This window comes from Rhinatrema bivittatum, chromosome 1 (assembly GCF_901001135.1).
Source record: "Rhinatrema bivittatum chromosome 1, aRhiBiv1.1, whole genome shotgun sequence".
Taxonomy (NCBI): domain Eukaryota; kingdom Metazoa; phylum Chordata; class Amphibia; order Gymnophiona; family Rhinatrematidae; genus Rhinatrema; species Rhinatrema bivittatum.
Window position 1 is genome coordinate 119,428,959 of NC_042615.1, and position 27,935 is coordinate 119,456,893.

At 41.8% G+C, this 27,935-nt stretch overlaps 1 protein-coding gene across 5 annotated transcripts in view; it reads right to left on the reverse strand.

The window, feature by feature from the left end:
- The window catches only part of FAT1 (FAT atypical cadherin 1), a 373,940-nt gene that overhangs the window by 81,560 nt on the left and 264,445 nt on the right, over window positions 1-27,935 (reverse strand). For all 5 annotated transcript variants that reach the window (XM_029586952.1, XM_029586951.1, XM_029586948.1 and 2 more), the window contains exons 8-11: window positions 13,365-13,640; window positions 12,690-12,900; window positions 6,340-10,407; window positions 3,990-4,186 (exon numbers count right to left, since the gene is read on the reverse strand). In XM_029586952.1, the coding sequence (XP_029442812.1) occupies window positions 3,990-4,186; window positions 6,340-10,407; window positions 12,690-12,900; window positions 13,365-13,640 (4,752 nt within the window). The remainder of the gene's footprint in view (window positions 1-3,989; window positions 4,187-6,339; window positions 10,408-12,689; window positions 12,901-13,364; window positions 13,641-27,935) is intronic.

Below are 27,935 nucleotides of genomic sequence, written 5' to 3' on the forward strand. Positions count from 1 at the left end.
CCCCAGGGAATTCAGAGGCTCGGGGCTCTGTATCAGAGAAAAACCATTTATCAGGAACAGAGCCCCAGGGATTGTTCCACAAGAACATGGTAGAGGGCGAAGATATATGCCTCTGCTGAAAAAGGAGAGGATGCTGGAGCCACTCACGCAATGTCCACTCATCTCAGAATCTGACCAAGACTGCAGTCCTAGGCCAGCCTTGCAGCTGCAGAACACAACCAGTTGTGACTGCCCAGAGGGAACAATACACACACACACACACACCGACACCCACACACCAATGCCCAAGTGACAGAGGGCAATTGGAAGCCCTCCGCTATGAAAACGCGCTAGGCGGACTCATGCCGTGGTAACCATCCACGGATAGTTGCACACCCATGATCCTGAGAGCCGAGCTTGTCCAGCACCCCAGTGAGGACTGAGAACCACATGCCTAAGTCAGTGGCTACACGCTGCCCCAAGACCAAGCACAGAGTGTGTAATGACACCTCCCCCACCGGTGCTTCTCAGCACTATGTAGTACGGATTGACATGGATGCTGAGACCATGCTGAAAGATGGCAGAACTCTAGTGTGGCTGAGGACTGCACAGCCAGGGAGAATGCCGCCTGGTAGCAACCAAGGCCTAATCTGTCGCACAAGCTGCACGTAAACACCACAATAATTCCAGTGGAGTTGAGAGGACAGTGTAACAATGGCATTTCCTAGAAACACTGGCGCTCTGGGTAAGGCATGATGGAGGGTGGCAGTCTATGGCGTCACCCCTTTCAGTACCAGAGAACGCTCCAGGAGGTGGGCCATCGAAACTGCAATGGAACCAGCTCACTTGTGAGACCCACTGGGAACATCTGCAGCAAAGTCCCTGGTGAGCATAGGTGCTTATGAAGGACAGCGGACATGTCCTGTGATCTATAAGCAGTTTGCCGGTAAATAGCGCCATTCCTGATGCCACAGGTGCTCAAAGACTTCGATAGCCCGGGGGCCCAGATGCCCGAAGGTATGGACCAAAGAAGTCATGGGTGTCTGCAAGAAGAGGCCCTGCAACTCCCTGACAAGTCATCGATATCAAAAGGAAACGATGACCGCTAGTGCCGACAGCAATTTCCCTTGGCTCACTGATTCGTCTGGTGGTGCTGATGCTGCAAGCTTGATGGCCTTGCATGTATTACGGCTGATGAGAGCCTCGCTAGCGCCCATTAATATTGACGTTGTGCGCATCTTGGCGAGGCTCTCAACACTGGGATCTTTGACTGAAGGGGCAGTTCTGCGCTTCCCAGTGCTCTGTAGTGGACACCACTCAGGAGCCCTGAGGGCACTGAGCCAATGCTTACAGATGCACCAGTGCACCAGGCTGCCTTGAGTAGATGGCAACCCCAGCACTTGATCCGTAAGAGGCCAAGTACTCCTGCCCTCTGAGGGCTGCAGGGCCATGCGAGGGCTTCTTCAGAGAGTCCCCGTAGTCGACAGCCACAGTGGTGACAAGGGAGCTCAATGGAAAAGCCAGTGCCTGGTCAGTGGGGCTTGATGTAGTTGAGACGGTAATGAGAGGCATCTGTGGTCCGAAGACCTCTTCGGTGGCCCTACACCTTGATGGCCTCGAAGGCATCAATAGTATTGGGGCGGCACCGCATCACAATGGCATTGAGGTCATGCTGGCAGAGAGGTCATGCACCTCGATGACCTAATGAGGTCGACAGCATCAAGGGCTTGCCACCGCTTCGACCTCGCCAGCCCCTAGGGTGGCCATACACACACTTTGATGGCTCAATGGCATTGATGGCCCCATGGGCATTGAGAACACAGCAGCACTGATGGTACCGCAGTCACCACAGCACTAACTACAGCGAGGGTACCAAAGCAACGAGAGCTGCAAGGGCACAGATGCATTGAGTGCACAGACCGTGGCAAGTACAATTATAGGTACCGAGACATTAAGTGCATCAAGGCCATCGTGGCATTGAGAGCACCAAGGCATAGAATGCACCAAGGGCACCAGGCAACTAGGGTGCCCTTGGTGCACTGAGCCCAGGGATCGAGTTCTCCAAAGGCTCCGTGTAATCAAGTACATCAAAAGCTCCATGACATTGAGTGCATCGAGGGCACAGTCATCCCTGACATCGAGCGGACCAAGGGCACCCCGCCATAAAGTGCATCAAAGGCACCGTGCCATCGAGGGCACCGTGTCATTGACTGCGCCGCATCACGGCACCAAGGGCATTGAGGCCTTGATGCCTGAACAGGTGCAGCGAGATTCCATTTCCACTGATGCAAATGGCTCCGAAGGCCACCGTTACATTATGGGCGGTATCGCACCTCGATGCAATGAGTGTGTTCCTGGACCTCGATAGCGTCAAGGATACCAAAGATGGGCCCCCTCCCTGATGCGGTCCCGACATCGATGTATCAGATGAACGGTGCACTGGTCACTCCTGTGCACGGGCAACCGTTCATGGGCATGGCACCGAAGTGTGGCAGCAAGCTGCTAGCACAGACTCCACTCACCCTCTATCCCAGGAAGATTGCATTGCCAAAGTTGGCAAGTAGGAGGGGAGGCAACGTCATCCATGGCTCCCGCCCGTGGAGACTAGCTCCTCGAGATGTGGGGAGGATGAGCTCTCTTCCTTACAGGAATGGCATGGTCCTCGATCCTTCCACCATCTGAATCCACCAATACCGAGGAATCGGTGAACTGTCATGGAACTGGCTGGAACTCAGGCGAGTCCCCAGGCTCAGCGGCCTACACGGATTACAGACGGACTGCATAGTCTAGTCCCGAAAGCACTGTGGGAAAAAAAAAAAAGAAAACAGACAGAGCAAAGAGAGGACACAAATACAAAAACCTGCAGAAGCAGTTTTTGTGGTTTGTTTTGAACAGACACTGTCAGGATGCACAGAGAAGAATCCACCATGTGGCTGGCAGACAGTTGGAAAAAGAATAAACTACAAGAAAGAAAAGCTGCACCTCTAGAAAAAATCACTTACAAAACTAAGGAGAGAGCAAAGCTGAATATCATGAAAAACTTTTTTTTTAAAAAATTAGAAAATGAGCATGAGCTCCACAACCATGAGATGACAGCTCCGCTAAAAAGAAGAGACTGAGGGACTCTGCCTAGGGGGGCAGGGTGATGACTACAGCTGCACATACTCAGTAGGGCATGCTGAAAGCTCTAGAATCTTTGAGATCAAAGTTCTATGCCGGGCTCCATCCGATGATGTCACTCATGTGTGAGGACTACCATCCTGCTTGTCCTAGCATAAGGATCAATATCCTACAGGCATTCACACTCTATGGCTGGCAGCTGTGCAATATCCTTTGTGATATGGACAGGAATAACTGGGCAGACTGGCTGTACCAGTTAGATTTTTTCTGCTGCTGTATACTATATGTTCCTAACTCAGTCGGTTTCTTGGAGAAGAAATGTCTTCAATATTTATACCAAAAAAAAAGATCATGATGGGGATTTTTTGTAGGCATTTGTATATTTTTCCTTTTTTTCATACTGGTTAATATCCAAGGACATGGGTCAGCTAAATCTTTCTGTAACAGGCAGAGGCTTCCGCATGTATAAATTATTTAGGTGATACCTCAAAGTTATTTGTTTAGACCACTCTGCAGAAAACTCTCTGTTTTAGGGGTGCACTGCTCTACTCAGGCTTCTAAGCTGGAGGACTCAGTCTCAACATTTGTCTATTCAGCCTGAGGGAAGACCACTTGGAACCTGATCAAACATACATACTGAAACATTCAGGAAAAAACTGAAGGAAAATGTAGTAATGTCAGAAAATTGCAGCCTGGAAAAAAGAGGGCTGTGCAAATCATTGTGCCTATGTTTTTTTCAGGGGCCTTGATTAGAAGACAAGGGTCCTTGAATGACAATACTCTCTCACACCCAAAAAAAAAACCCTGCAGATCTCACTGACTTGAAACTCTTATCTTGTTTTCACAAAACAGTAGTGTACCCAGAATTTAGATAACATTGATAAACATACCTTTTCACAGACAGGGCTATTGTCATTTGCATCAAGAACTTTAACCTCTACAACAGCTTTCGCAGCAAAGTTCCCATCGGTGGCTGTGATATTCAGAAGGTAATTGTCCTTTTCTTCCCTGTCCAAAGGTTTTTTAACATAGACCTTCCATTCATTGTCTATATTTTCAATATCAAATTGTCCCATTGGATCACCTCCTAAACAGTCAGTGAAAAGTAATGTGACAATTATACAATGAATTATTTTTAAGTGAAAATGGGACAATAAAATTTTATAATGAAAAAAATGACTGAAGTTTAACATTTTTATCTCCTTTTTCAGTCCTGTTAGCGACGATTCCCAACTCGATCTTTAGAATCTGCCCCGCCAGTCTTGTTTCTTAGATTTCCATCATTTTTTTATTGTATTTGTTTGTTTATTTATATCATGAATATGTCTAAGATATATTTGTATACATGAATCTCTTGCACAATCCTAATGGATATCCTGAAAACCAGACTAGTCAGGTGCATCCAAGGACTGGGTTGAGAATCATTGTTATATAAAGTGCTAATCACTAAATAGTGATCAGCAGCAAAATTAAAAAATATAAGGGACTGTACAGAGATTTCCAAGTGGTGAGGTCTTATCTTGAGAAATGTTCATAAACCAATTGGAAATTACATGATAGCAACTATATAAATCAGTTAATATATGAAAAAATACAATTGATTTGAAATTCTGAGATGTATATGGTTATTAAATATGTATGCATTTTTAAAAACATGCTTACTGGCTTATTAATGATCAAATTTCATCAGAATATGGTAGCTATAATAAAAACATGATATACACAAAAATATTACTTTTAGCTTACAAGCACAAAAATGAATGGACCCAAATGAACAATACACTCAAAATGTTATTCCCTATGTTTCAGTAAAATGAGCTCATTTTGAAACATTTTCATATCCTGTTCCTGTTAAGTCTGTTTACAGAATCTTTCAGTTTTATAATTCAAAGTAAGCAAAATGTGATTCTAAGGGAAAGAGTCAATACTGAATTTCTTAAACTCAGCAGCAAAACATTGGTTATTAGATTTTTTTTGTCCTACTAACATCTATACTGTGACAAAGATACTATAGCTGAGCAGAAACAGCCTCCAACTCACCCTATTCTACACTTCTCAACTTCCTGTGGAGTTGGCAAGGCTCTTATTTATTTTAAAATAAATCGACCACAAAAAAGTAGTACCAAAAAAACCTTGCACCTTCCTGCCTACTATCGATATGTTTCTATTATATTGTTTTGAAAAAAAATGTTTTAAACAAATTTACTATATAAATTTATCAAATCTCTCTCTAAAATAATTTTCTCTCAAAAAAACATTTTTATGGAAAGGTTTCCATATATGTTGGTTTCATATATAATTTGTATCTATTTCCCGGTAATTAATACCATAGCGTGTTTATAATCATTAACCACCAACTCCTTCCAGGCAAGCTGATAAAATTCTTTTCTCACAACAAGTATATTGAAACAAATTCTATACAGCACTTTAAAAAATGTGTATATGCAATTTCCCATTTGAAAAATACCCGTTTCTTAAACTGTCCTTTGGCCTCCAGGTGTTTACTCATCCTAATGAGACAGTCCGTATTTTTCACAAACAATCCAACGGTCTTTCGTCTGGGGATATTGCTCTTCTCAATCTGTGCTGATACTTCTATGCCAAAAGGTGACTTGTCTCTAGAACTGCATACCCTGATGAAAGACTGTTGTCTGAAACACAGCCTCATTGGGAGGGCATTAAGAACATTTTTTGTAATGCCATGTTTTGAACAATATGAATTGTTGTTTGTGAAAAATATGGACTCTCTCGTTAAGATGAGTAAAAGCCTGGAGACCAAAGGATAGTTTAAGAAATGGATACTTTCCAAATAGTGAATTGCATATGCACATTTTTTAAGTGCTGTATAGAATGTTTCAATAAAAAAATTTTTTCTCAAAATAAGTATATCAGCTTGCCTGGAAGGTGGTTAGTGGTTAAAGATTATAAACACACTATGGTATTGATTATCGGATGGTAACAGATACAAATCAAATCTGAAACCAAAAACCCTTTCCATAAAAAAATGTATTTGAGAAAAAATTTTAGAGAAAGATTTGATTATTTATTATAAGTCTTGAGCCAAGCAAAAATGGAGTGATGACCCCACTATACCGGACATTAAGAACAAAGAAATAGAAATTGAGTGCCTGGATCTTTATCAGACAATTTTATCCATAGGATAAAAATATATGGGACTACACATTAGATCTTATTTTCAAGGATAGGGCTTGTAAAACAAACTAAATACACTGTATTTACCTGTAATATAGTAGGCAACTTGTCTGTTAATTTCATCCGTATCTGCATCAGTTGTACTTAAAATAGCAATTACATCACCAGGTGGATCATCTTCTCTCACTGTACCCTTGTAAATCTCTGCAGTGAATCTTGGGGGGTTATCATTCACGTCTGTAACAGTAACTTCAACCACAGTAGTAGAAGATAGCTGAGTTTTCTCTCCTCGATCGAAGGCAACCACTGTGATGTTATATTTGTTCTGCTTTTCACGATCAAGTTCTTTAAGGGTGGTAAGCCAGCCAGTTTCCAGGTTTATGGCAAAGAGTTCTAAAATGTAACCCAGTTCTTCTGACTGTTCTAGGCCATAGGAAACCTGGCCATTGGTTCCAGAATCCAGATCGTTTGCCTTGACTTGGATGACTTTTGTTCCTCCTGGAAGGTTTTCCATAATGAATGCTTGATATGGACTGGATTCAAAGATTGGTTTATTGTCATTGACATCTTTTACTTGAATGCTGACATCTACTAAAGAAAATACGTCATGTTCACCATACATAACTTGCGCCAACACAGAAAACTGGTACCATTTGGTTGTCTCATGATCAAGATTCTTCTCAAGTTTCAGTCTTCCTTTTTGTTTGTCAATAACAAAGAATTCATCTTTATTGCTTTCAGGTGTTTTCCCTTTCACAAGAGTATATACTAAGGGGATGTTACTTTCTGCTTTTATAACATCTATTTCTGTTCCAATAGGGAGATCCTCAGGAACAGTGAAAGTATAAAACGGCTCTGAAAATTTTGGAAGTGGTACAGATGGCGAGTGTATTTGAATGAAGACGGGGACAATAGCCTCTCTTTGTGGTGATCCACCATCTAGTGCTTTAACTAAGAAACTATAAAATTCATCTTCTAAGCCAACCAGGCTTTCTTTTGTGGAAATTATACCAGAAAACTGATCAATTTTAAAATTTTCTTCAACACGTTCAGAATCAGCTTCAATAGTATATTCAATATCTGCATTTGTACCCTCATCAGCATCAGATGCCAGTACTTTAATGATGGAAGTACCTTTTGAAGCATCAGAGCCAATGCTGGCTTTATACTCTGTGGCACGGAACTGTGGGGAATTATCGTTATCATCTGTAAGTATTACATTTACGCTGCAGAAAGCCACTTTGCCTCCAGCATCCTTAGCCATTAAGCTTAAGGAAATTACCTTATCCATTGGGTTCTCACGGTCAAGATTTTCTGAGGTAAATATTTGCCCCATCTCAGAAATATAAAATCTGTCTTTGGCAAGATCATTTATAATGGAGTATGTGATGTGTCCATAAGGGCCAGAATCTTCGTCATTTGCTTTTACTACAGTCACTAGTGTATCTGGTGGAGAATTTTCAGATAGTTCTACTTCATATTCATTTTTGCTAAAAACAGGGCAATGCAAGTTAGCACCAATTACAGTTATTTGAACCTGAGCTGAACTTCTGAAAACACCATCAGATACAGACACATTAAGACTGTAAAATGGTTTCAGGGCTTGTTTTCGTAGGTTTGAAATAGTGATGATGCCAGTCTTGCTATTAATTGCAAAGTTCATGTGGTCATTGCCAGTTAATATGGCATATTCTAATTTATCAGCATCAGATTTGTCTGCATCAGAGGCCTTTATACAGGTTATAAAATGTCCACGAGGGGACAATTCACTAATATTAGTTTCATAAAGCAGCTGGCTAAATAGTGGAGGGTTATCATTGAGATCAGTTATATCAACAGAGACAGTGATATCACTACTCAGTGGTGGCATGCCAGCATCCATTGCCCTTACAATCAATTTGTATTGCTGAACCTGTTCATAATCCAGTGCTCTTGCTGTTAAAATAAGCCCACTTCTGCTATCAATGTAGAAATAACCTGAATTCTTGCTGTTTTCCACTAGGTGATAGGAGATAACTTTATTTGTTCCAGAATCTGCATCTGTGGCAGTGACTTGTACAACAGATGTTCCAATTACAGATGCCTCAGACAGTGTTACAGCATAAGACTTTTCTGTAAATACAGGAGGATTATCATTAACATCTTCAACTACTATGTCAACAAACACATCAGCATGAGCCCCAGTAATAGAGTCCATTGCTTGCACACTAAGCTTGTAAGCTGGATGGGACTCAAAGTCAAGAGGGGCAACAACATTTATAACACCAGTGTTAAAGTTGATTGCAAACTGATTAAACGGATCCCCATCTTTAATAATGTAAACAACCCGAAGTCCTTCTGGGCTGTTAGCCTGCACATGAAGAACAGGACTATGTAGCTGGATATTCTCAGCTATCTCTGTACTATAGAAAGGCTTTTCAAAAACTGGCATGGCTTTATTCATCACAGTAATTGGTACTACAGCTTCTGCATAATATGCAGGGTCTCCTCCATCCTTTGCTATCACTGTGATGAGATACTCCTTATTTAATGTTTCCGAGTCAAACTGTTTCTTTAACGAGATTTCACCAGTGGGGCCAATTTGAAAATGCTCATGATGTTCTTTGAGATAATAGTGTACTTCTCCATTCTGACCAATATCTTTGTCTACAGCAGTGACATGTCGAATAACATGACCTACTTCAGTGTCCACTTGAACGACAGCATAATATGGAAGGTTAACAAAAACTGGTATGTTATCATTTATATCTTCTATGGTGACCTTCACCACCACATGTGCCATTCTAGGGGGCTTGCGCTCATCAGTCACTTCTACCAATACTTCCAAATACTCTTGCTGTTCCCGATCAAATGGCATGCCTGTAGTAGAGAGCACTCCAGAAGTGTGGCTTATTTTAAATCTGGTATCTGGATTCAGAATATGAAAAAACAAAGGTTCATTTATGGGAGTCCCCACAGCGGTAATAGCAGCTATTGTTTTAGCTTCAGTAGAATTTTCTTGAACAACTGCAGCATAGGAACTCTGAGTGAACCTTATCTGACTCTCTCTGCTTTCCTTCACATTGATTTTAACAGCTGCAGTACTTGAAAATCTTCCATCAGATGCTCTGACTGTCAGTTCATACCTGCTTCTTAACTGGGTTGTATTCTGTACAGTTATAGTTCCACTCTTGGGATGGACAGAAAATTTTTCTCCAATGTTGCCTTCAGATATGGAATAAATGAGTTCTGAAAAAGCTCTTGAATCATCATCTGTGGCATTGACAGTGATCACTTTGACTCCTTTATATGTCGGAATCAAGATCGATGTTTCATACAATTCTTTTGAAAATACTGGAGGGCAATCATTGATGTCAATGACATATATCGTAACATTAGCTGCATGTTCTGCAAATAAGCGTGGGGTCCCCATATCATGTACTTGCACTGTAAAGTAGAAAATATTTGTCTGTTCATAGTCCAAGCTTACTATTGTACGAATAGCACCAGTGCTGGAATCAATAGCAAAATACTTGTGGACAGATGGTTCAACAATTTGATAAACAAGCAGAGCATTCGATTCCTCATCAGCATCTGTAGCTCGAATTACTAAAGGAATATTTTGGTTAGAGAGAACCACGCTGTTAACCGGAGCAGATTCACTGATAAGTCCAGTGTATCTAGACTGCAGAAAAACTGGTGAATTATCATTCTCATCCCGAAGATGAACTACAAGAGTTGCATTTGTGGACAAGCCAGCCATGTTGGTTCCTTGAACTGTAAGAGTATAAGAAGGAAGACTCTCAAAATCAAGCAGTTTCTGTGTGATGACAACTCCAGAGTTTGGATTGATATCAAAGGCATCGTCAATATTCCCATCTTTTATTTCATACACCACAGATGACTGACTATATGCAGTAACCAACCCAACAAAACTACCAGCATGGACATTCTCACTGATCTCGGCAGAATATTCCTTCAATATGAATTTTGGTGAAGCATTATCAGAGATTGTGACAAAGATGCGAACCGAAGATACTTCACTCATTGGTGGAATCCCCTTATCTATTGCTTTCACAATTAATTCATATTCCCCATGGTTACTACGATCTAGTTCTTTTGCAGTTTTTACAGTTCCCAGGATAGGATCGATGGTAAAAGAATTTCCAACATTTCCTGGAAAAGAAAAAAAAATTAACAATACAAATAGTTTAGCAAGGTGGGGGTGAGGGGAGATTGTGTGTATATGTGTGTGTGTGTTTGCTTTGGGAGAGGGAAGCAAGATGAAAAAGCAAGCAGTAACATGTACTATAAAAGTTGCACCATTGCATATTGATACAACTAAACATGCAGACATAAAAATCGCTGAAATATCTGTGGCATTATACCCTTAATTATTTTCAGTTTGATATATGAAAATCAACAAACTTGTAAATATTATAAGATGCAGCCTTCAGGAAAGACCAAGATCCCTTCCTCAGGCAGATGAAGCTGAAGCTTCATATAAGCAACAGTCAGCTTTATTACTTGAGAAAGGGACCTCAGTGGTCCCGAAAACTTACATTTTAAAGCATATATTAGCCTAAAGAAAATATGGTGTTTACCAAATATACAGGTCAGGAAAATAACTATGGCTCAGGAGAAGAGAGAGGTAAGAATGGGGAACTTAACATTTAAAAAAAATATATGTATACACAATACATAGCTACAATATGGTACATATACATACACATGCAAAGACACCACAAGTGGATCCTAAAGCTCCATACAAGGAGATGCCCACAGATTTCCTACAGCCACTACACATTACCTACAGCTTTTCACAAAAATGTGCAGCTTGACATTTTTTTTTTTTAAGCAAATGTGCTTTCATACACGAGTATGTGCACATGTACCATAGTTGCCTTTTAATCTGCTTCCCTGCAGTGATCATATTTTATCTAGTTCAGCTATCAGATACCTGCTTAATGACAGTTTTAGATCTGAATGAATCGTGCTAAAATAATTACTGCATTTAAAGGATGGAAGGGTGCTATTAATGTGCTCCAACCGCGGCTCCTGCAAACATCCTTTAAGTCATTACTTCTACATTAAAGACTCCTGAGTGAATTAGCCCAAACATTTCCCCCAAATTGCTACTAATTAAAAATGCACAGGTTCAGGCTTTTGCTCAACATTACAGCCTCCAGAGAAAAACCCTCCGCTGCAGTATGATACATATTAGCTGAGCACTAGTGGGTATCTCGCCTTGAGAGATTGTATTTAAAAGGCAGTTTTATAAAGCTAACAAAATAAATAAGTAAATAAAATATTAAAAAGCCCTTGGCTACACGGAAAGAAAATGGAATGAGTTTGAGAACTTTATAATATTCCACTATATGCATAAAATCAAGCTCCATTTAACAGGGATTTTCTTGAAATAGTAATTTAGAACAAGGGTCTTCTAAAATGACGCAAGATGAAAAGATTGTTTTAAAAACTCCAAATTATGCATACAAGTAGGCAGTTGATATTTTCTCTCTTACTTGTGGCTGTGAATGCAATTCCATTCTTCTACTTGTCCTATTACTAATTCAATCAACTATCACAACTATTTGAGGAATGTAGAGGACAGAATGCTGAGGAGATTAACAGACGTGTCTTAACCTCCCAACAGTCGCCAACCATATAAAAACAAGATTCAAAAAATAGCTCAGCATTCACTCCCACAAAAACAAAAAACAGCGCATGCGAATGCAAATTCTTTTCCTGAACTGCTTTGGAAATCATAAAACACGTTTAATCTTTGATCTGAGTGAGTCAAAAGCAGAGATTTATAACCTTGTGCTAACGGAAGCTGGCCTGCTACAGCACAGCCAAAACAATGAAAACCCTTGACAATCTTTTTTTTTTAATATTCTACATTTCAACAACTCTTAATAGCTACTACTAATACTAGTAATTATTGTAATATTTTTTTTTTGTAACAGGAGGCTTAAACCTCCTGGTTTTCTGGCCAGAGTCCAAACAGTTTCATGTCCCAAGTGGGGCCAAGGGCAGGGGGTTAATCATCCTTCCTCCCTCATGCTGTACAGGTTCTCGGTCTCGGTCAAAATGCCAAGGGAGAGGGGAGCTCATGATTCAGATTCTACGTTTCACCTTAGCTAGAAAGAGGAAGAGACGGGATACTTTTGATATCTATTTGACCCTTTTTGAGCTGTTACATGGAAGGGCAGGGAAGAGTTTCTCTTAACACCAATAGCGAAAACTAACTTTATAGTAAAAAACACACGGCGTTCGAAACAGATGTCAGTAACAAACAACTGTAATTACCACGATGAAGGCAAATGATAACCTATTATAAACATGAAAAGAATGGCCAATGTTATAGCACACAACAATTTGCTGGGCAGTGCAGAATGTGTTGATAAATATACAGAAATTATTCTTTTTTTTCATTAAAAAAAAAAATGGCTTACCTGACTCAATAGAGTATACAATTTCTGCATTTTTCCCTTTATCCTTGTCCAGGGCTGTAACTTGGAGCACTGCTGACCCAACAGTGGCCGATTCATACACGCGCCCTTCGTAAGATGAGCTTGTAAACCATGGGGCATGATCATTTGTGTCACTAACATTAACAATTATTCTCGCAAAGTTGCGTTTAACAGGTACATCTTGATCTCGCACCTGAAATAATTACCATAAGAGTTATTAGTGTTGTTGGGGCAGATCGTTAAACCTGCATAAATGTTTCTAATTTACTATACATTCCATCTGAAGAGGTGTACAATGCCTGAATAATAAGTTTACACTTACAGAGTACCTTTTATCTACATAAACTCACAACCAGCCCAATAAGGGAGGGGGGTGGGAGGTCAATGAACAGATAATCAGATAAATACATACTAGCAGATTTTCACCAACATTTGCAATGAAAATTTGTATTCCCCAACACCCCTCTCACTCCACCCTCTTTTTCCCCTTCCCTGCCCCCCTCCTTGACCCCATGATTCTTTCCAGGCTGACTCCTTCCCAGCCCAACCCCAGCACTCTCATCCTCCTCCTTCCTCTTCTTTTCTTAGACAGATCAGAGAGAGAGAGAGAGAGAGAGAGAGGGAGAGAGAGAGAGATTCATTGCATAAACAGCTTACCATTACAGTGAGGATATGTTGGTGCATGGTTTCATGATCCAATTTTTCCACAACATATAGAAAGCCTGTTCCAGGATCCATACGAAACTTCTTCAGGCTGACTGGGTCAGTGCTGCTCTGCAGAGTATAAATTAACTTATTCTTTTCATCTTTGTCTGTGGCACTAATCTGCAAAATTTCAGTTTCAGGCACTGTATCTTCAGGTATCAAGACTTCATATTTTGATGTGGAAAATTCAGGCCTGTGATCATTTGTGTCTATTATTTTGATGAGAACCTGGAACACCACAACATGAACAAAAAGAAATCGTTATGTATTTGTTACTTACAAAAGCATTTATACGGTTAAGAGCAAAAATAAAAAGTACAAATTTTTCTACCAACAGAACTGCAGAGTTGCAAAAAAGGAAGAAAAAGGAAAAAATTCAAAACTTAAATTGAGAGGCCTTAAAAGTAATTCAATTAAATACAATACCTACATGAATATATATTTACATATTTTATATGCCAGAAAAGAAGCCAAAAGCTCTGATTTCTTAAATAGAAAGTTAAAGACGAGTTCTTCCTGTTCATTGCAAAAGACCAATTTCCTTTCTGAGTAGCAAAATAGGAAATGAGAACATTTCACTGGGACATTTTTAGAAACGGACTAGTAAAGCTATAAATGCAGTTCCAGTTATGCTCTGAGAATATACTGGGTTCTGGCATCAGCTGCTCCCTCTCAATGTCTTGTCAAAGGGCAAGTCACCAATTGGAATTTACTGAAGCAGTATTTAATTAGTGGCTTGCCTTCTGCCAAACCACTGAGGAGAAGCAGGAGGTTCCAGGAGCTTCCATCCAGCATTTTCCTGGAGCCTAGCTAATTGCTTAGCTAGATTTCTGATCTTAGCATTTTTTGGTAGGGTGGGCAGATGATTTTATTAAACAAAAAAGTAGCAACATGTATGCTATAGAAACATTGCATACAGGCACGTTTGGCCTTGATAAAATTCACTCCCAGCTGCTCCTCCCTCCCAAAAGAAACACCACACGGAGCCACGTGAGGAATACCTGTTGCCCTGGGTAGGACTTCCCGCTGCCCCTCTGACCAGTGGACATGACGAGCACAGGCGGCATGGACTAGCACCACCACGCCTGGGTTCTGCTGTGTCGCAGGCCTGTAAAGACGGGGAGTGCCAACGGTGCCGCAGCCTCCTGCCACTCTTCCCTTGCTTTATATCGCCTACCAGCGATCGGACACGTCAGCAGCAGAGGTAAGCGGGGGATTTAAATCCCTGCCGCTCATCCCGGCGTCGCGCGCCGAAGGAGCGCGACAAAGGGGCCTGCCCCTTTGTCTCGCCCCTTCGTTGCAGCCCCGAAGGAGCCCCGACCCCTACCCCGGAGTGGCCACAGACAAACCTCTGCTTAATTAACGTTTCCCAGAGCAATAGTGTTTACAACCCTACGGATTTCGCAGCCGTGTGTGCAACGCTCCGCCTTCCAGGCCCCAAACCGCATCTCATCACCTTCTACTGGGATTCGTGCGATCGCCACCACCCACTCGGGGACCCCCTGCCTTCATCCAAAGTCTAACCAACCAATTCCTTAAGCAACCAGCTTTCATCTCGGCAACCAACCGTCAACTAACTACATCTCCCCACCCAACAGCTCTCAATCAACACCAGACAACCTCTTCCCAGCATTCAACACTCAACCTGCACCAGATTACATCTTCATGCCCCAGCATTCAACCAACTTCTCAAGCTACTCTCCATTATGTACCCCCTAACCATCCCCATCATCCACAACCTAAGGTGGAGAGCACCCAAGCTCCCCACCACACCACTCCACCACAACCGCCAACAGAGACTCAGGCCCATCATGCTGACACCTATCACCCAATGCCTTGGCCTGGCTCTTTTCTCAATCACTCTGTTTAATGCGCAATCCATATCCAAGAAAACGCACATACTCAATGACTTCCTATCCGACTCTAAACCAGATATCTGTGCCATCACAGAAACCTGGTTAAAACCAACTGACACAACTCTAATTAACCAGCTACCTATACAGACCTACGACATACTGTCCATACCCAGACACAAAAAAAGAGGAGGAGGCCTCCTCTTAGCAACCAAAAAATCACTAGGTCTGACATTGCAGACATCCAATACCATAGCCAAAATGGAATTCGCTTTATTCAACTCTAAACATCTGACTATCGCCTTAATCTACGCTCCTCCCGGTCTCTTAGAATCAGACCCCTCCCCAATCATAGAACTAACAGCTAAACACTTAAATTCAGGAAAACCGGCTATCTTGATGGGAGACTTCAACCTCCACGTGGATGTCCAACCTCATTCCTCCAACTGCAAAACCCTTCTCTATCCTCCCTCAACCAATATGGGTTTCAGACAAATTGTGACAGAACCTACCCACAAAGCTGGTCATACCTTAGACCTGATCTTTATAAACGAAGGTCTTACATCCCACTCCACCCCAACCTGCCTTGCGGTTCCTTGGACTGACCACCGAGTCATCTCTTCAATGCTAAAGATCATTGAGCCCCTTCCCCTAACAACCCAAACAATTAACATCTCAGTCAGGAAACAGTGTTCAGGAGATCACCTAAGTAAACACCTAACCAAAGAACTAATGAATCTGGACCTCACCGACGCTAACTCAGCAAACCTCATCATGGATCAACATCACCAACAAGGTTGCAGATCAAGTATGTCCCTTGACAACAAAGTCTATCAACCCGGACAAAGACAACAGGAAACCTTGGTTCACCACAGAACTAAAGTCTCGTAACACGAGCTCAGAAGCAAGGAAAACCAATGGCGTAAAAGCCCATCTACAACAACCCTACTCAACTACAAATCATGCCTCAACACCTACAGAAACGAAATCAACAAACAAAAAGAGAATTTTTCTCCAAAAAGATACACCACTTCTCATTTGATTCAAGAGCGCTCTTCTCTTATGTCTCAGCCCTCACTAAACCTCCCGGACCAAACATCCCAGATGACCAAGCTCTAAAAAAAGCCAGAGAACTTGCCGACTTTTTCGACAACAAAATCACAGCCCTCGTAACCCCCCTCAAAGGGCCAACACCGCAAGCAAGCTTCGCAAGCAACCACAGCCAACAATCAGTTACAGCAACCGCTTCTCAACCCAACACACAAACATCATTGCTCGAATCTCTTGAACCCACATCCACCTTAGAAATAGCAAATATCATTAAGAAGATAAAACCATCCTCTCACCCCTTAGACCATATACCATCAAACTTGCTGAATTCTATCCATGACATCATTGCCAAGCCAGTTGCCGATATCATTAATTGCTCCCTTGCCCAAGGCCAGTCCTGACCAACTCAAGTTATCACTACTCAAACCTCTACTCAAAAACCCAACCTTCCTACTACAGATCTGGCTAACTATAGACCCATAGCTAACCTCCCTATCTAGCTAAAATTATGGAGAAAATTGTCAACAGACAACTTTCTGAATTCCTCGAAGACAACAATATCCTCACCAATAACCAATATGGATTCCGAAAGAAAAAGAGCACCGAATCCTTATTAGCCACACTAACGGACACCATTATCTTCAATCTCGAAAAAGGCCATCCTTGTCTCCTCGCGCTGCTGGATCTTTCCTCAGCGTTCGACAACCGTGAACCACCCTAGCCTACTACAAACGACTAACAGACAATCGGCATCACTGAAGCAGCTCTCACTGGTTTAAGTCCTTCCTAGAGAACAGAACATACAAAGTTAGATAAACAACAAGGAATCTCACCCATCCAGTCAAGATGGGGGTACCACAAGGATCATCACTCTCCCCCACCCTCTTCAACATTTACCTTCTCCCACTCTGTCATCTACTTACTAACCTCAAGCTCACCCATTTCTTATACGCGGATGACATTCAAATTCTCATCCCTATCACGGAAACCATACAAAAAACCATGGCCTACTGGAAAAAATGCCTATCATCCATCAACGATCTTCTAACCAGCCTCAATCTAGTGCTAAACACCAAAAAAAACGGAAATTCTCATAATAGCACCGGAGCATTCTACCCCGCCAACATCCTGCAACTCTCCAGACACCTCAGGATATTCCACAGCACCTCAAGTCAGAGATCTGGGAGTACTACTAGACAACAGACTCAGCCTCAATAAATTCATAATAACACTACAAAGAATGCTTCTTTAAATTACATGTGCTAAAGAACTAAAGCCCCTTCTACTCTACAGGGATTTCCGCACAGTACTCCAAGCCATCATCCTTACCCAAATTAGACTACTGTAATTCACTCCTGCAAGGCCTTCCAGCATACACTACCAAACCACTCCAGATGGTTCTGAATGCTACTGCAAGGATCCTTACCAATGCCAAAAAAGGGACCATATCACCCCAATCCTCCAGCATCTCCACTGGCTTCCCATCAAATATAGGATTCAGTTCAAGACTTGCACGATGATTCACAAGGCACTACATAACATCTCCCCCCTCAACTTAACTTTCCAGCTTCAACTACACTCTTCTAACAAACCAACCAGAAGGGCAAACCAGAATAGAATGATCACCCAACCTGCTAATCTACCCTGAGGAAACGTGCTCTATCCACAGCAGGCCCGTCTCTCTGGAACTCACTACCACCGGACCTCCGCCTTGAACCGTGCCATACTACTTTCAAAGTGAAACTCAAGACTTGGCTTTTTCATCAAGCTTTCCCAGAGAGCTAAAAGCAAGAAGAACAAACTTTCAGCCTTGTCTTACAGCATTATTGTAATGTTCATATTGGTGTCAGTTATATGTTTCAAGTTGTTTTCTAAGTTGTTCTCTAAGTTGATCTTAGCTGTTTCATAATAGATTTTACCTTGATTATTATCCGTTCATTATATTCGATATGTTCCATGTAAACCGCCTCCCCGGCGATAGTTATTTCTGTTAAATGTGAACCGGAGTGATATGTATTGTATACAGGAACTTCCGGTATATAAAAACCAAAAATAATAAATAAATAAATAAATAAATATGTGCAGCATGCACGGTCGTTTGACTAAGGCTATGCAGCCACACATGGGGGGACACAAAAAACCCCCCACTGACATGTACTGATGGCTGGACAGAGAGACACTGCCAATAATGGTGCTTTTGCTTTTTCGCAAAGCATGGCGAGAAAAGGATCGAGAAAAGACTTCCATTTCTTTTTCCAGCTAATTCTGGACCTTGCTGTTTATAGATATTTGGATACCTCTCTAGTTGATATTGATGTACAACCAACTTACATACTAATAATGGTTAAAAGTAAGCCATTCCAACTTGTGCTTCCAGCAGAAGTGAAGCCTGATAGTAGTTCTGCCAAAGATCTCAAACAACCGGGCACTTGGTTATCACCATGCCAAAGGCTACAGAAATAATTATGACAAAACTCAAAAAGTTAACAGTGAAGTCTACAGACATCAAAATCAGAAACAAATACCAGGGCAAAAAACATTGAGAAATTAGAAGTAGATCCTAGCAGACATTCATTCCAAGATGTGGCCAATATAATCCAGGAAAAGAAACCACTTGACCAAGGACCATTTAAATTACAGCAACTGAACCTAACAGAGACTAAAAATAATGCAGACTTTGAAGATAACCCTGATGTTCCCACCGTTAATTTGAATGTTTTCACACGTTATCACCAGTTCTCCTCTGAGGCAGCCATGTTAGCAGCAAAACATGGACCATATTGGGAGGATTCTTGAAACTGACAGCAGAAATAGAGACATATCTATTTTCTATATATAGATATAGATATAGACATATATATGTACATATAAAACGTTAACAAAATGCAATGGTTTAATGTTATTTATGTGTTTTGGATACTTGTTTAACATGGTTAAATAAAAATTAATGAATTTTGTAAATTGTATAAATTATTATTGTGTGAGATTAGTGTATTTACCACTTGATTTTTGCATTTTAGACAGGCTCATTTGCCTATGCAAATTACTCTCTTCCTAGTAATGAGTGTTGAAAACCATGCTCCCTATAACTAGGCGTGGGTCAAGTCCTATATCATAGTTGTGTTTATTTGAGAAGAAAGAAAATATGCTAGTCTCTTTTTAAAAAAATGCTGGGATTTACTGTTGCCTATGTAATATTTATTGATGTTCCTATGTTCAGAAACTCTGTTTATTGTAACGCCTTAACCGCGACAGTTTTGTTCTTTGGAAACCGACCTGATTGATACTTGTATTAAAGAAGGTCGGTATATAAAAATCCTAAATAAATAAATAAATTTCTTGTTCCCTTCTTGGCATCCTACTTATTACAAATGAATTTCGGCAGTGAGAAGGGACTGCTGCTTTAAATTATTTTTTCATAGATATTTTTAACCTTTTGTCTTTGATCTACTATGCAGTCATATGGGCTACCATTTTTGCTTTCATTTGCATTCATTATATCCTAATTACAGACCTTTACATTCTGCTTGAATGCATATCAATAATTCTCTGATTTAATTTTATGTCCACAGTATTGGTGTATCAGCCAATCCAGTGTCCAGTTGACTAATAGGGACTATAAAATTAGTTGGTCACTAGTTTCCACCAAGATGTGGATAAACTTCTTCTGGTTTATATAGTACACTAGACAAATATCAGGCCTTACATATTAGAGATGGTATTTTTTTTTATTTTTTAACTTAAGAATCCTGGCAAATGTTGAAATTAAGTAATTTTGACTTTTTTATATTAACCACCCTCTCCTCCCCTAAAGAAGATAATTAGGGATACACAAATCCCCCAAACTTTTAGGACAATGGCTTGCCTGATGGCAGTTGGAAGATTCACTAATAAATACAGATTAGCTGGAAACTCAAGATCAGTGGTCACCGGATAAAACCCAGCTATTTTCCAGGAGATAAGTTTGCAAAATATAATCTTAGAACATTAAGGGAAAGTAGGGAGATGATAAAAATTCATCCTACAACTAGATGCTTATCATTTCCTTTTGATTTCCGCATTGTTACCCTGTGGCTTCTATAAACCCTGCCCACCAAGAAACACATGAAAATATGGGAGGAGGTTTCAGATCATAATGACTGATTACTATCGGAATCTGTTTTGACATAGCAGTTTTCTCCTGCTCCTGTCCACTTAAAGCTCGATCAGAACTATGTCAGGGCAATAAGCCTTCATTCACAACTACCGGGAAATTCTCCCACTCCTGGCTAGATTTTCATCTCTTCCCAACTTATATTTAATCCAGTCATTGCTGTGACCATTCTGGGCTGAGGGTCATGCACTGGGGTTACAATCATGGAACCAGAATCCAGCTAGTAGGTGTCACGCTTACGCAATGACTCTGGGCTCCCTTCCCTCCGCAGCATCCCCAGCTCCGGCCTACCTAGAGAGAGCAGAAGGCCCCCCAACAGGCACCTTCCACATGGCACTGCACAGCACTTATCACCCGAGCCGCAGGCTGTCCCTATCAGTACTAGTTATAAAGAATGGCTTCACTATAAGTACCGCTTCCCCTCTTCACAACTGGCTCATCTGGACACAGGAAGTCCCAAGGAATCACCTCAGAATGTCAAAAAGATATATTTATTTACTTTATTTTAAAATGCATATACCGCACCATAAAGCAAACTATCTGTAAAATATCATCCATAAACATTGAACTTATTATTCGACCTAAGTTATTCTAGCAATTTTACGCAGCAAAAACAGCTGCCACATTTAAACTCCTGCTTTCCCTAAGTTGCCACTTGTCTCACTTTACTTTCTTTCAAGAATATACAGGCCCACATGCAGCATCTTGATACAAAGTGAAAAGGGAAGTGATATTGCCCCTGATTAGGTCAGGCCTCACTTGGAATACTGGAGCCCACAACCTTCAAAAGGATATAAACAGGATGGAGTCTGTTCAGAGGGCAGCTACTAAAATGGTCAGTGGTCTTCGTTCTAAAGCATATGGGAAGAGACTTAAAAATCTAAACATGTATATCCTAGAGCAAAGGCAAGATATAGAAACATTTAAATATCTCCAGGAGGTGAGCCTCTTTCAACAGACAGGAGACTCTAGAATGAGGGGTCATGGGATGAGGGTGAAAACCATAGGAGTAACCTTTCTTTAAATAGTGGATGCATGGAACAGCCTCTCAGTGGAGGTGGGTGAGACAAAAACAGTATCTGAATTTTAAAAAGCTTGGGTATAAAGACCGAGGGTCTCCAAGGGAGTGATGGGAATTATAAAGTTAAATTATTGTCTGGATGGGCCATATGATCTTTTCTGACACCATGTTTCTATGAGCTGAAATATGGATTGTTCCTTACCATTCCTCTTTAGTATGTTTTGTTTAAATGTAGTGCTTATAAAGAATTATTTTTCTTCATGTTGGGTCCTTCTTCTTGGTATAAATATAAAACTGACCTCTATCCCCCACTGAACCCAAGGCCTACTTTGACATTCAGGAGTTAAGGATAAACTTGTGGTGGCTGCCAATTTGGTCCACTTGAATGTACAGAAATAAGAAAATAACATAAGACTTGCCATAACGGGTCAGACCAAGGGTCCATCAAGCCCAGTATCTTGTTTCCAACAGTGGCCAATCCTGGTCACAAGTGCCTGGCAGGATCCCAAGGGATAGATAGCAGTCCAAGCTGCTTATCCCAAACAGCAAGCAGTGGATTTCTGCAACTCCACCTTAATAGTTTATGGACTTTTCCTCCAGGAACTTTCCAAATCTTTTTTAAACACAGCTACATTAATACTTTCATCCCACATTCTCTAGAAGCAAATTCCAGAGCTTAATTATGTGTGGAGTAAAAAATATTTCTTGGTTTTAAATGTATTACCTAGTAACTTAATTGTGTGTCCCTTAGACTTTGTACTTTGTGAAAAGTAAACTGATTAATGTTTACTCATTCCATTCTACTCATTTTATAAACATCTATCCTTTTTCCCTTCAGCTGTCTCTTCTCCAAGCTGAAGAGTCCTAACCTCTTTAGCCTTTATTCATAGGGGACTTGATCCATCCCCCTTATCATTTTGGTTGCCCTTCTCTGTATCTTTTCTAATTCTGCCATATCTTTTTCAACATGTGGCAATGAGAACTGCACACAATACTCAAGATAAGGTCACACCCTGGAGCGATGTAGAGGTATTATGATATTCTCTGTTTTATTACTCCTGGGGGAGTTCTGCGCAAAAAATGTAAAATTCTGCAAAATTCTGCAAACTTTATATTGGTCCAAAATAACAATTTACATGGCAGTCTTTAAGTAATTACATTTTAAATTAATACATAAAAAAGTTATTACTTAAAGATGCAGAATTTGAAATATTTTGAGCAGAATTTCTCTAGAAATCACTGTAAGAGTGTCCCTTCCACTCGCTCTCCCTACTCCCCTGGCCACTTTGCCCTCTCAGGCCCCACCTCCTCCACTGCCAGTATCTCTCCCCTCCCACCTCTAGGCTCAACCCCACTCTATCTCCACTCCTAGAGTTTTGATCCCGTTCTCAGTACCTGCCCCTCACACAGGCTCCCCTCTGTGCCTCCCTCTCTCACACACATGCTCCCTCTTTCTAGTACACATAATACACAACACTCATACAGGCTCCCTCACTCTCAGACACATCCCCTCATACAGGGTCCCTCTCTCTTGCTTGCATACTCACAAGCTCCCTCTCTCACACATACATCCTCACACACGCTACCAATGTCTCTCTCTCTCTCCCCTTCACCCAGGCTCTCTCTCACACATGCACACGATCCTTTTTTTCATACACACGAGCTCCCAGTCTCTCACACACATACACACTCCTTCACAATCTCCTCATATAGGCTCCCTCTCTCTGAAACCCATACTCAAGCATTTCCCCCCCCCCCTCCCGCTCTCTTACCTCCCCATGCTCTCTCTCACATCCTCCTGCTCTCTCACACCCTTCCTGCTCTCTCTCACCTCTCTCCTTGCTCTCCCCCCTCCTCTCACAACACATACACATTCTCTCTCACCGGGCCTTCCATCTTCACCATGAACAGCGCGCCAGGGCATTCATCTTCGCTGCAAACAGAGTGCTTCCATGGCACATGCAGGCCTTCGTCTTCGCGCCTCCATTCACGGCATGCCGGGATCTCCTCAGCTATTTTCTGAGCAGAATTTGGCATTCTGCAGAGAAAAATGGTAATTCTGCGCCGGGGGGAATACTGCGCAAATTCTGCACTCCACAGCAGCGCAGAATTCCACAAGGGCTATTTTATGCTTCATTACTTTCCTAATAATTCCTAGCATTCTATCTGCTTTCTTGGCTGTTGCTGCACACTGAGCATATTATTAATGATGACACCTAGATCCTTTTCCTGAATGGTGACGCCTAATGTGGAACCTTGCATTGTGTAGCTATAATTTAGTTTACTCTTCCCTATGTGCATCACTTTGCACTTGTCCACATTAAATTTCATTTGCCATTTGCATGCCCAGTCCTCTCAGTTTTGCAAGGTCCTCTTGTAATTTAACAACTTTGAATAATTTTGTGTCATTGGCAAATGTGATCATCTCACGTGTCCTTCCCATTTCCAGGTCATTTATAAATATATTAAAAAGCAGTGGGCACACCACTGTTCACCTTTCTCCACTGGAAATATTTATAAGGTGATCATTGAATTTGTCAGACATTTTCCTATTCTAATGCTGAAATGTGGGCTGTGAACCAGGAGACCACGGTTCAAGAACCACTGTTGCCACTTGTGACCTTGTGCAAGTCACTTTACCCTCCATTCCTTTAGGTTCAAACAGATTGTAAACCCTCTGGGGATAGGTACTGACTGTAATACACTTTGAAGTACTGAAAAAAGTACAAAAAGCAGAATTTAAAATAAATATATATATACATATGTTTGTAGATGACCAAAGATAATTCTCAAAGATCATTCTTTCTGTGGATGCTGTTTCCTCCACAAGTCCCTCCATAAACTCAACAGGGTATCAGGAGAAGGGATAGGAATATATTCTCCATGCATTTTCAGATCTAAATTTTAAGCTATTTAAAAAGTCCTTTTTCTCCATATGTTGAATTATATAGTCTTAGATTTTAGATATGGGACATTCCAACTACGGTAGGCATACTTAAGCAGGACAAATGTCTTATCAAGAATTGAAATGTATAATCTATTTGAATTGATGGAAATGTCTGTTACTTTTGTCATGCCACTGCTCATGGCTGTTTATTTTTTTCTTTAAACACAACTGTATCACCTACTCGTCTCCCTTGTATCTTGGCATACTATATGGCATCTCCTCCATTATCTACTCCACAATTTAATTTTAACTACACTTTGAATCAAAAGCCTGCATTTAAACTTCAACAGAAAAATAAACTTTTCTACCTCAAAAAATTATCTGTGATGAAAATCGTTGAGAACTGGCAAAAGGCAAATGTAATCAATGCCTGCCTTTCCTACTGCCCATCCCCAAACCTGCTCAAAAGGTACAGTACATAAAAATATATTCTTAAACAAAGGAAAACACATTCGTATTTCACAGAACAGGAAGAACAGCGAACTGCGTTTTTTGTCCCAAATTATCAGTCTCACATTTACTGAGAAAGATGAAGTATCGGAAGACTGCAAGTGAACAACACTGCATTTTTTAAACAAAATCAACAACAGTTTATACATTTCTTCGTTTCCATGTGATTAATCTTTTCAAGATGAGATATAAAGTCAGTGCAATTCAAAAAGGCTTTGAGATGCAAATCCATTTGGTTTCTCATTGCTATTCTCTTTGTAAGTCATCCCTATGCACCGGAAGGCACTATTTTCCTGGAAGCCTCAAATCTACTTTTCTTGCAAACAAAACTCTTAATAGCTCTCATGGTTAGGGCCTGAATATTTTTGCTCTAGCAATACAAAGTTAGTCATGGAATTATCAAATGGTCGCCTACTTTAGAAATCCTAAGACAAAGATTATTTTTTAATTTTACACGTCAGATTTAGGTATCGCATTTACTACAATGCATTGTGAATTTAGCAAAATGGGATCTGATTTCAGTGGAATTATTTTCCCCCACATGGACTTAAAGCCAGGGGAGCACAAAAAAAAAAAAATTCCCCGATTGCTATAACTCAAAAGTCATTTGCAGGGTCACTGAAAAAGTTTGGGCAGCTTTCACAGCTTTCAGGCTTCTATTTATATGGCTTTCCCACGTTTTATTAAATTATTTTCACTGACAGTTCCTTGTTTATCATCTTCTTTACTGTAATTTTTGGGACATTTTATAGTGGGAGTTAAGCAGGCTCCAGGCAGACTGTTCTTCCACATGCCGAAGAGACAATTAAAGAGAATGATTTCAGCTGTACAGGAACAGGATGATTCTGCCCCTAAGCAAAATACACTGAAGCAAAATTCAGCAAGAAATGAAACATGTCTACAATTTTTATGAACTTTTTCAGTGTCTTCTAGTGGCATGGTCACTGGTTAGTTTCAGAGATAGGAAAACTGGACAGTGTCACCTATGACCAGAAAACATCAAAAGACTAGGAGAAAGATTGTAACCCTAATCCTGAAAGATGCAGAATCTCTCTGCTTTCACTTATGGGGAAAGCAGGGAACTCATCCACCTTCCAAAAGTACTCTAAAGATGAGATCATATGATATCCTGAGCAACATATATAAGCAATGCTAGTTTATTTTGTTTAACTCCTGGTGAGTTACATTCAGGTACAGAAGGTATTTCCCTGTCCCCAGAGGGATTGCAATTTAAGGCCCAGATTCATCAAGTTGCTATAAATATAGGAAAAATGATGCCAGTGATTTAAAAAAAAAAAAAAAAAAAATAGAGGGGGGGGGGGGGAGGCAGGGACGTGGTTAGGCTAATTTCCTGCCTACCGCATGGCCCAGGTAAGTAACGCATGGCCCATTGCGTCATCACGTTGCACATTGCGTCAGCGTGTGCCGCATCATCTTACGCGGCTAGTATGTAGTGCGTTATTTTTTCACTTCATATATCCTAGCTTCCTGCAGCTTCCTCTTTGAGGGTGTGTCAGGTGTAGGAGAGAGAGAAGAGTAGAGTTGGCGAGTGGGTTAGTGGGAGTAGGAGCTTTTTCAGATTCAATTACCTGAATGCGTTGTCTGGTCTTCCGTTGCCATCTGTTTCTCTTTACCTTGGTCTTTTGTCTTCTTTGCTGGAGTGAAAGTTTTTGTTTGTTCAGTTTGTCTGTCTTTTGGTGGAGGAGTGGTGGTGGGGAGTAGAGGAATGAGAGGAGGAGTGATGTGAGTGAAGGGAGTAAGGAGTGGTGTTGGTGGAGGAGTGAGGAGGAATGGTATGAAGGAGTAGTGGTTTTGATGAGGAGAAAGGAGCGTGTTAAGATTCCCGGCCATGGCCACCTGTGGCCGGGCCCCCTTACATGCTCCAGCAGGCATCCTGTCCCAGCCCTCTCCTCCATCGCGCGGGGCAGCCAGGCCCCGAATCCTGTGGCGGCCTGCCCACGTGGCATGACACGCTGCCGGCTCCGCCTCGGCACCTGCCTTTCTAGGCATGTGCGTGCGGGCGCCATTCTCCTCCTTTTAAAGGGCTCGCAGCAGGAAACTTCATCACGGCCCCAGGAGATGATGTCGCCTCGGCCGGGTATTTAAACCCGGCTCTGACTACTGCACTTTGCCTCAGCAACAGGTCCTGCTCAAATCTTGAGTGCGTAGTCTGCGTTGTTCCTGATCCTGCGTTCCAGTCTTGCCTTCCTGATCCTGCGTTCCGGTCCTGCTGCTGCCCTTAGACAGACTCCCCGGTTTTGGACTTCTGCCTGGTATCTAGTCTGCATCTGCTCTCCGCCTGCCTGACCCTTGCCTGGTATTCGACTTCGCTTGACCTCTGCTTGCCCTGAATTCCAGCTTATCTCTTTGCCTTGCCTGCCTGCTGCCTGTCTTGACTTTTGGCCTGTTCCTGGTTTCACCTCTTGCAGACTGCCTCAACCCTTGCCTGCCCAACTCCATGCTGTCTTATCCTTTTGGACTCCAACGTGAGGGACCCGCACCTAAGACCTGTTGGCCCCGTTACCCAAGGGCTCAACCTGGGGACAGGGGCTGGTAAAGGTGAAGCTCCTGTTGGGTCTTCTCAGCCAGCACTGCCTCCAGACGACGAGAACCACTGGGGGTCTTCCCCTGGTGGCAGTATCAACTTCGTCTCAGCTCAAGGGTCAACATATGCAACAGGTTGCTGAGGCCATGGACCCGAGTGGCCTTCAAGCTATCCCCGGATTGGCTCAGAGGCTCCAGCAACAGCAACAGTGCCTGGACGCCCTAGCAGCCACAGTGGAATGTCTAGCGAACCACCTGGACTCAACACCGATGCCCGGAGTTCCTTTATCCGGGCCGTGGCAGCACAGATTCCCACCATAGCTCTCCACCTCCCAGCACCTCCTCGCTATGCAGGGGGCCCGAAACAACTGCTGCAGTTTCCTAAACCATTGCTTCATGCATTTCTCCTTGCAACCGGCCCAATTTGCCAATGACCAGATCAAGACCACCTTTATTCTGTCGCTCAACGGCAAGGCCCTAGCTTGGGCTTCCCCCCTCTGTGGGA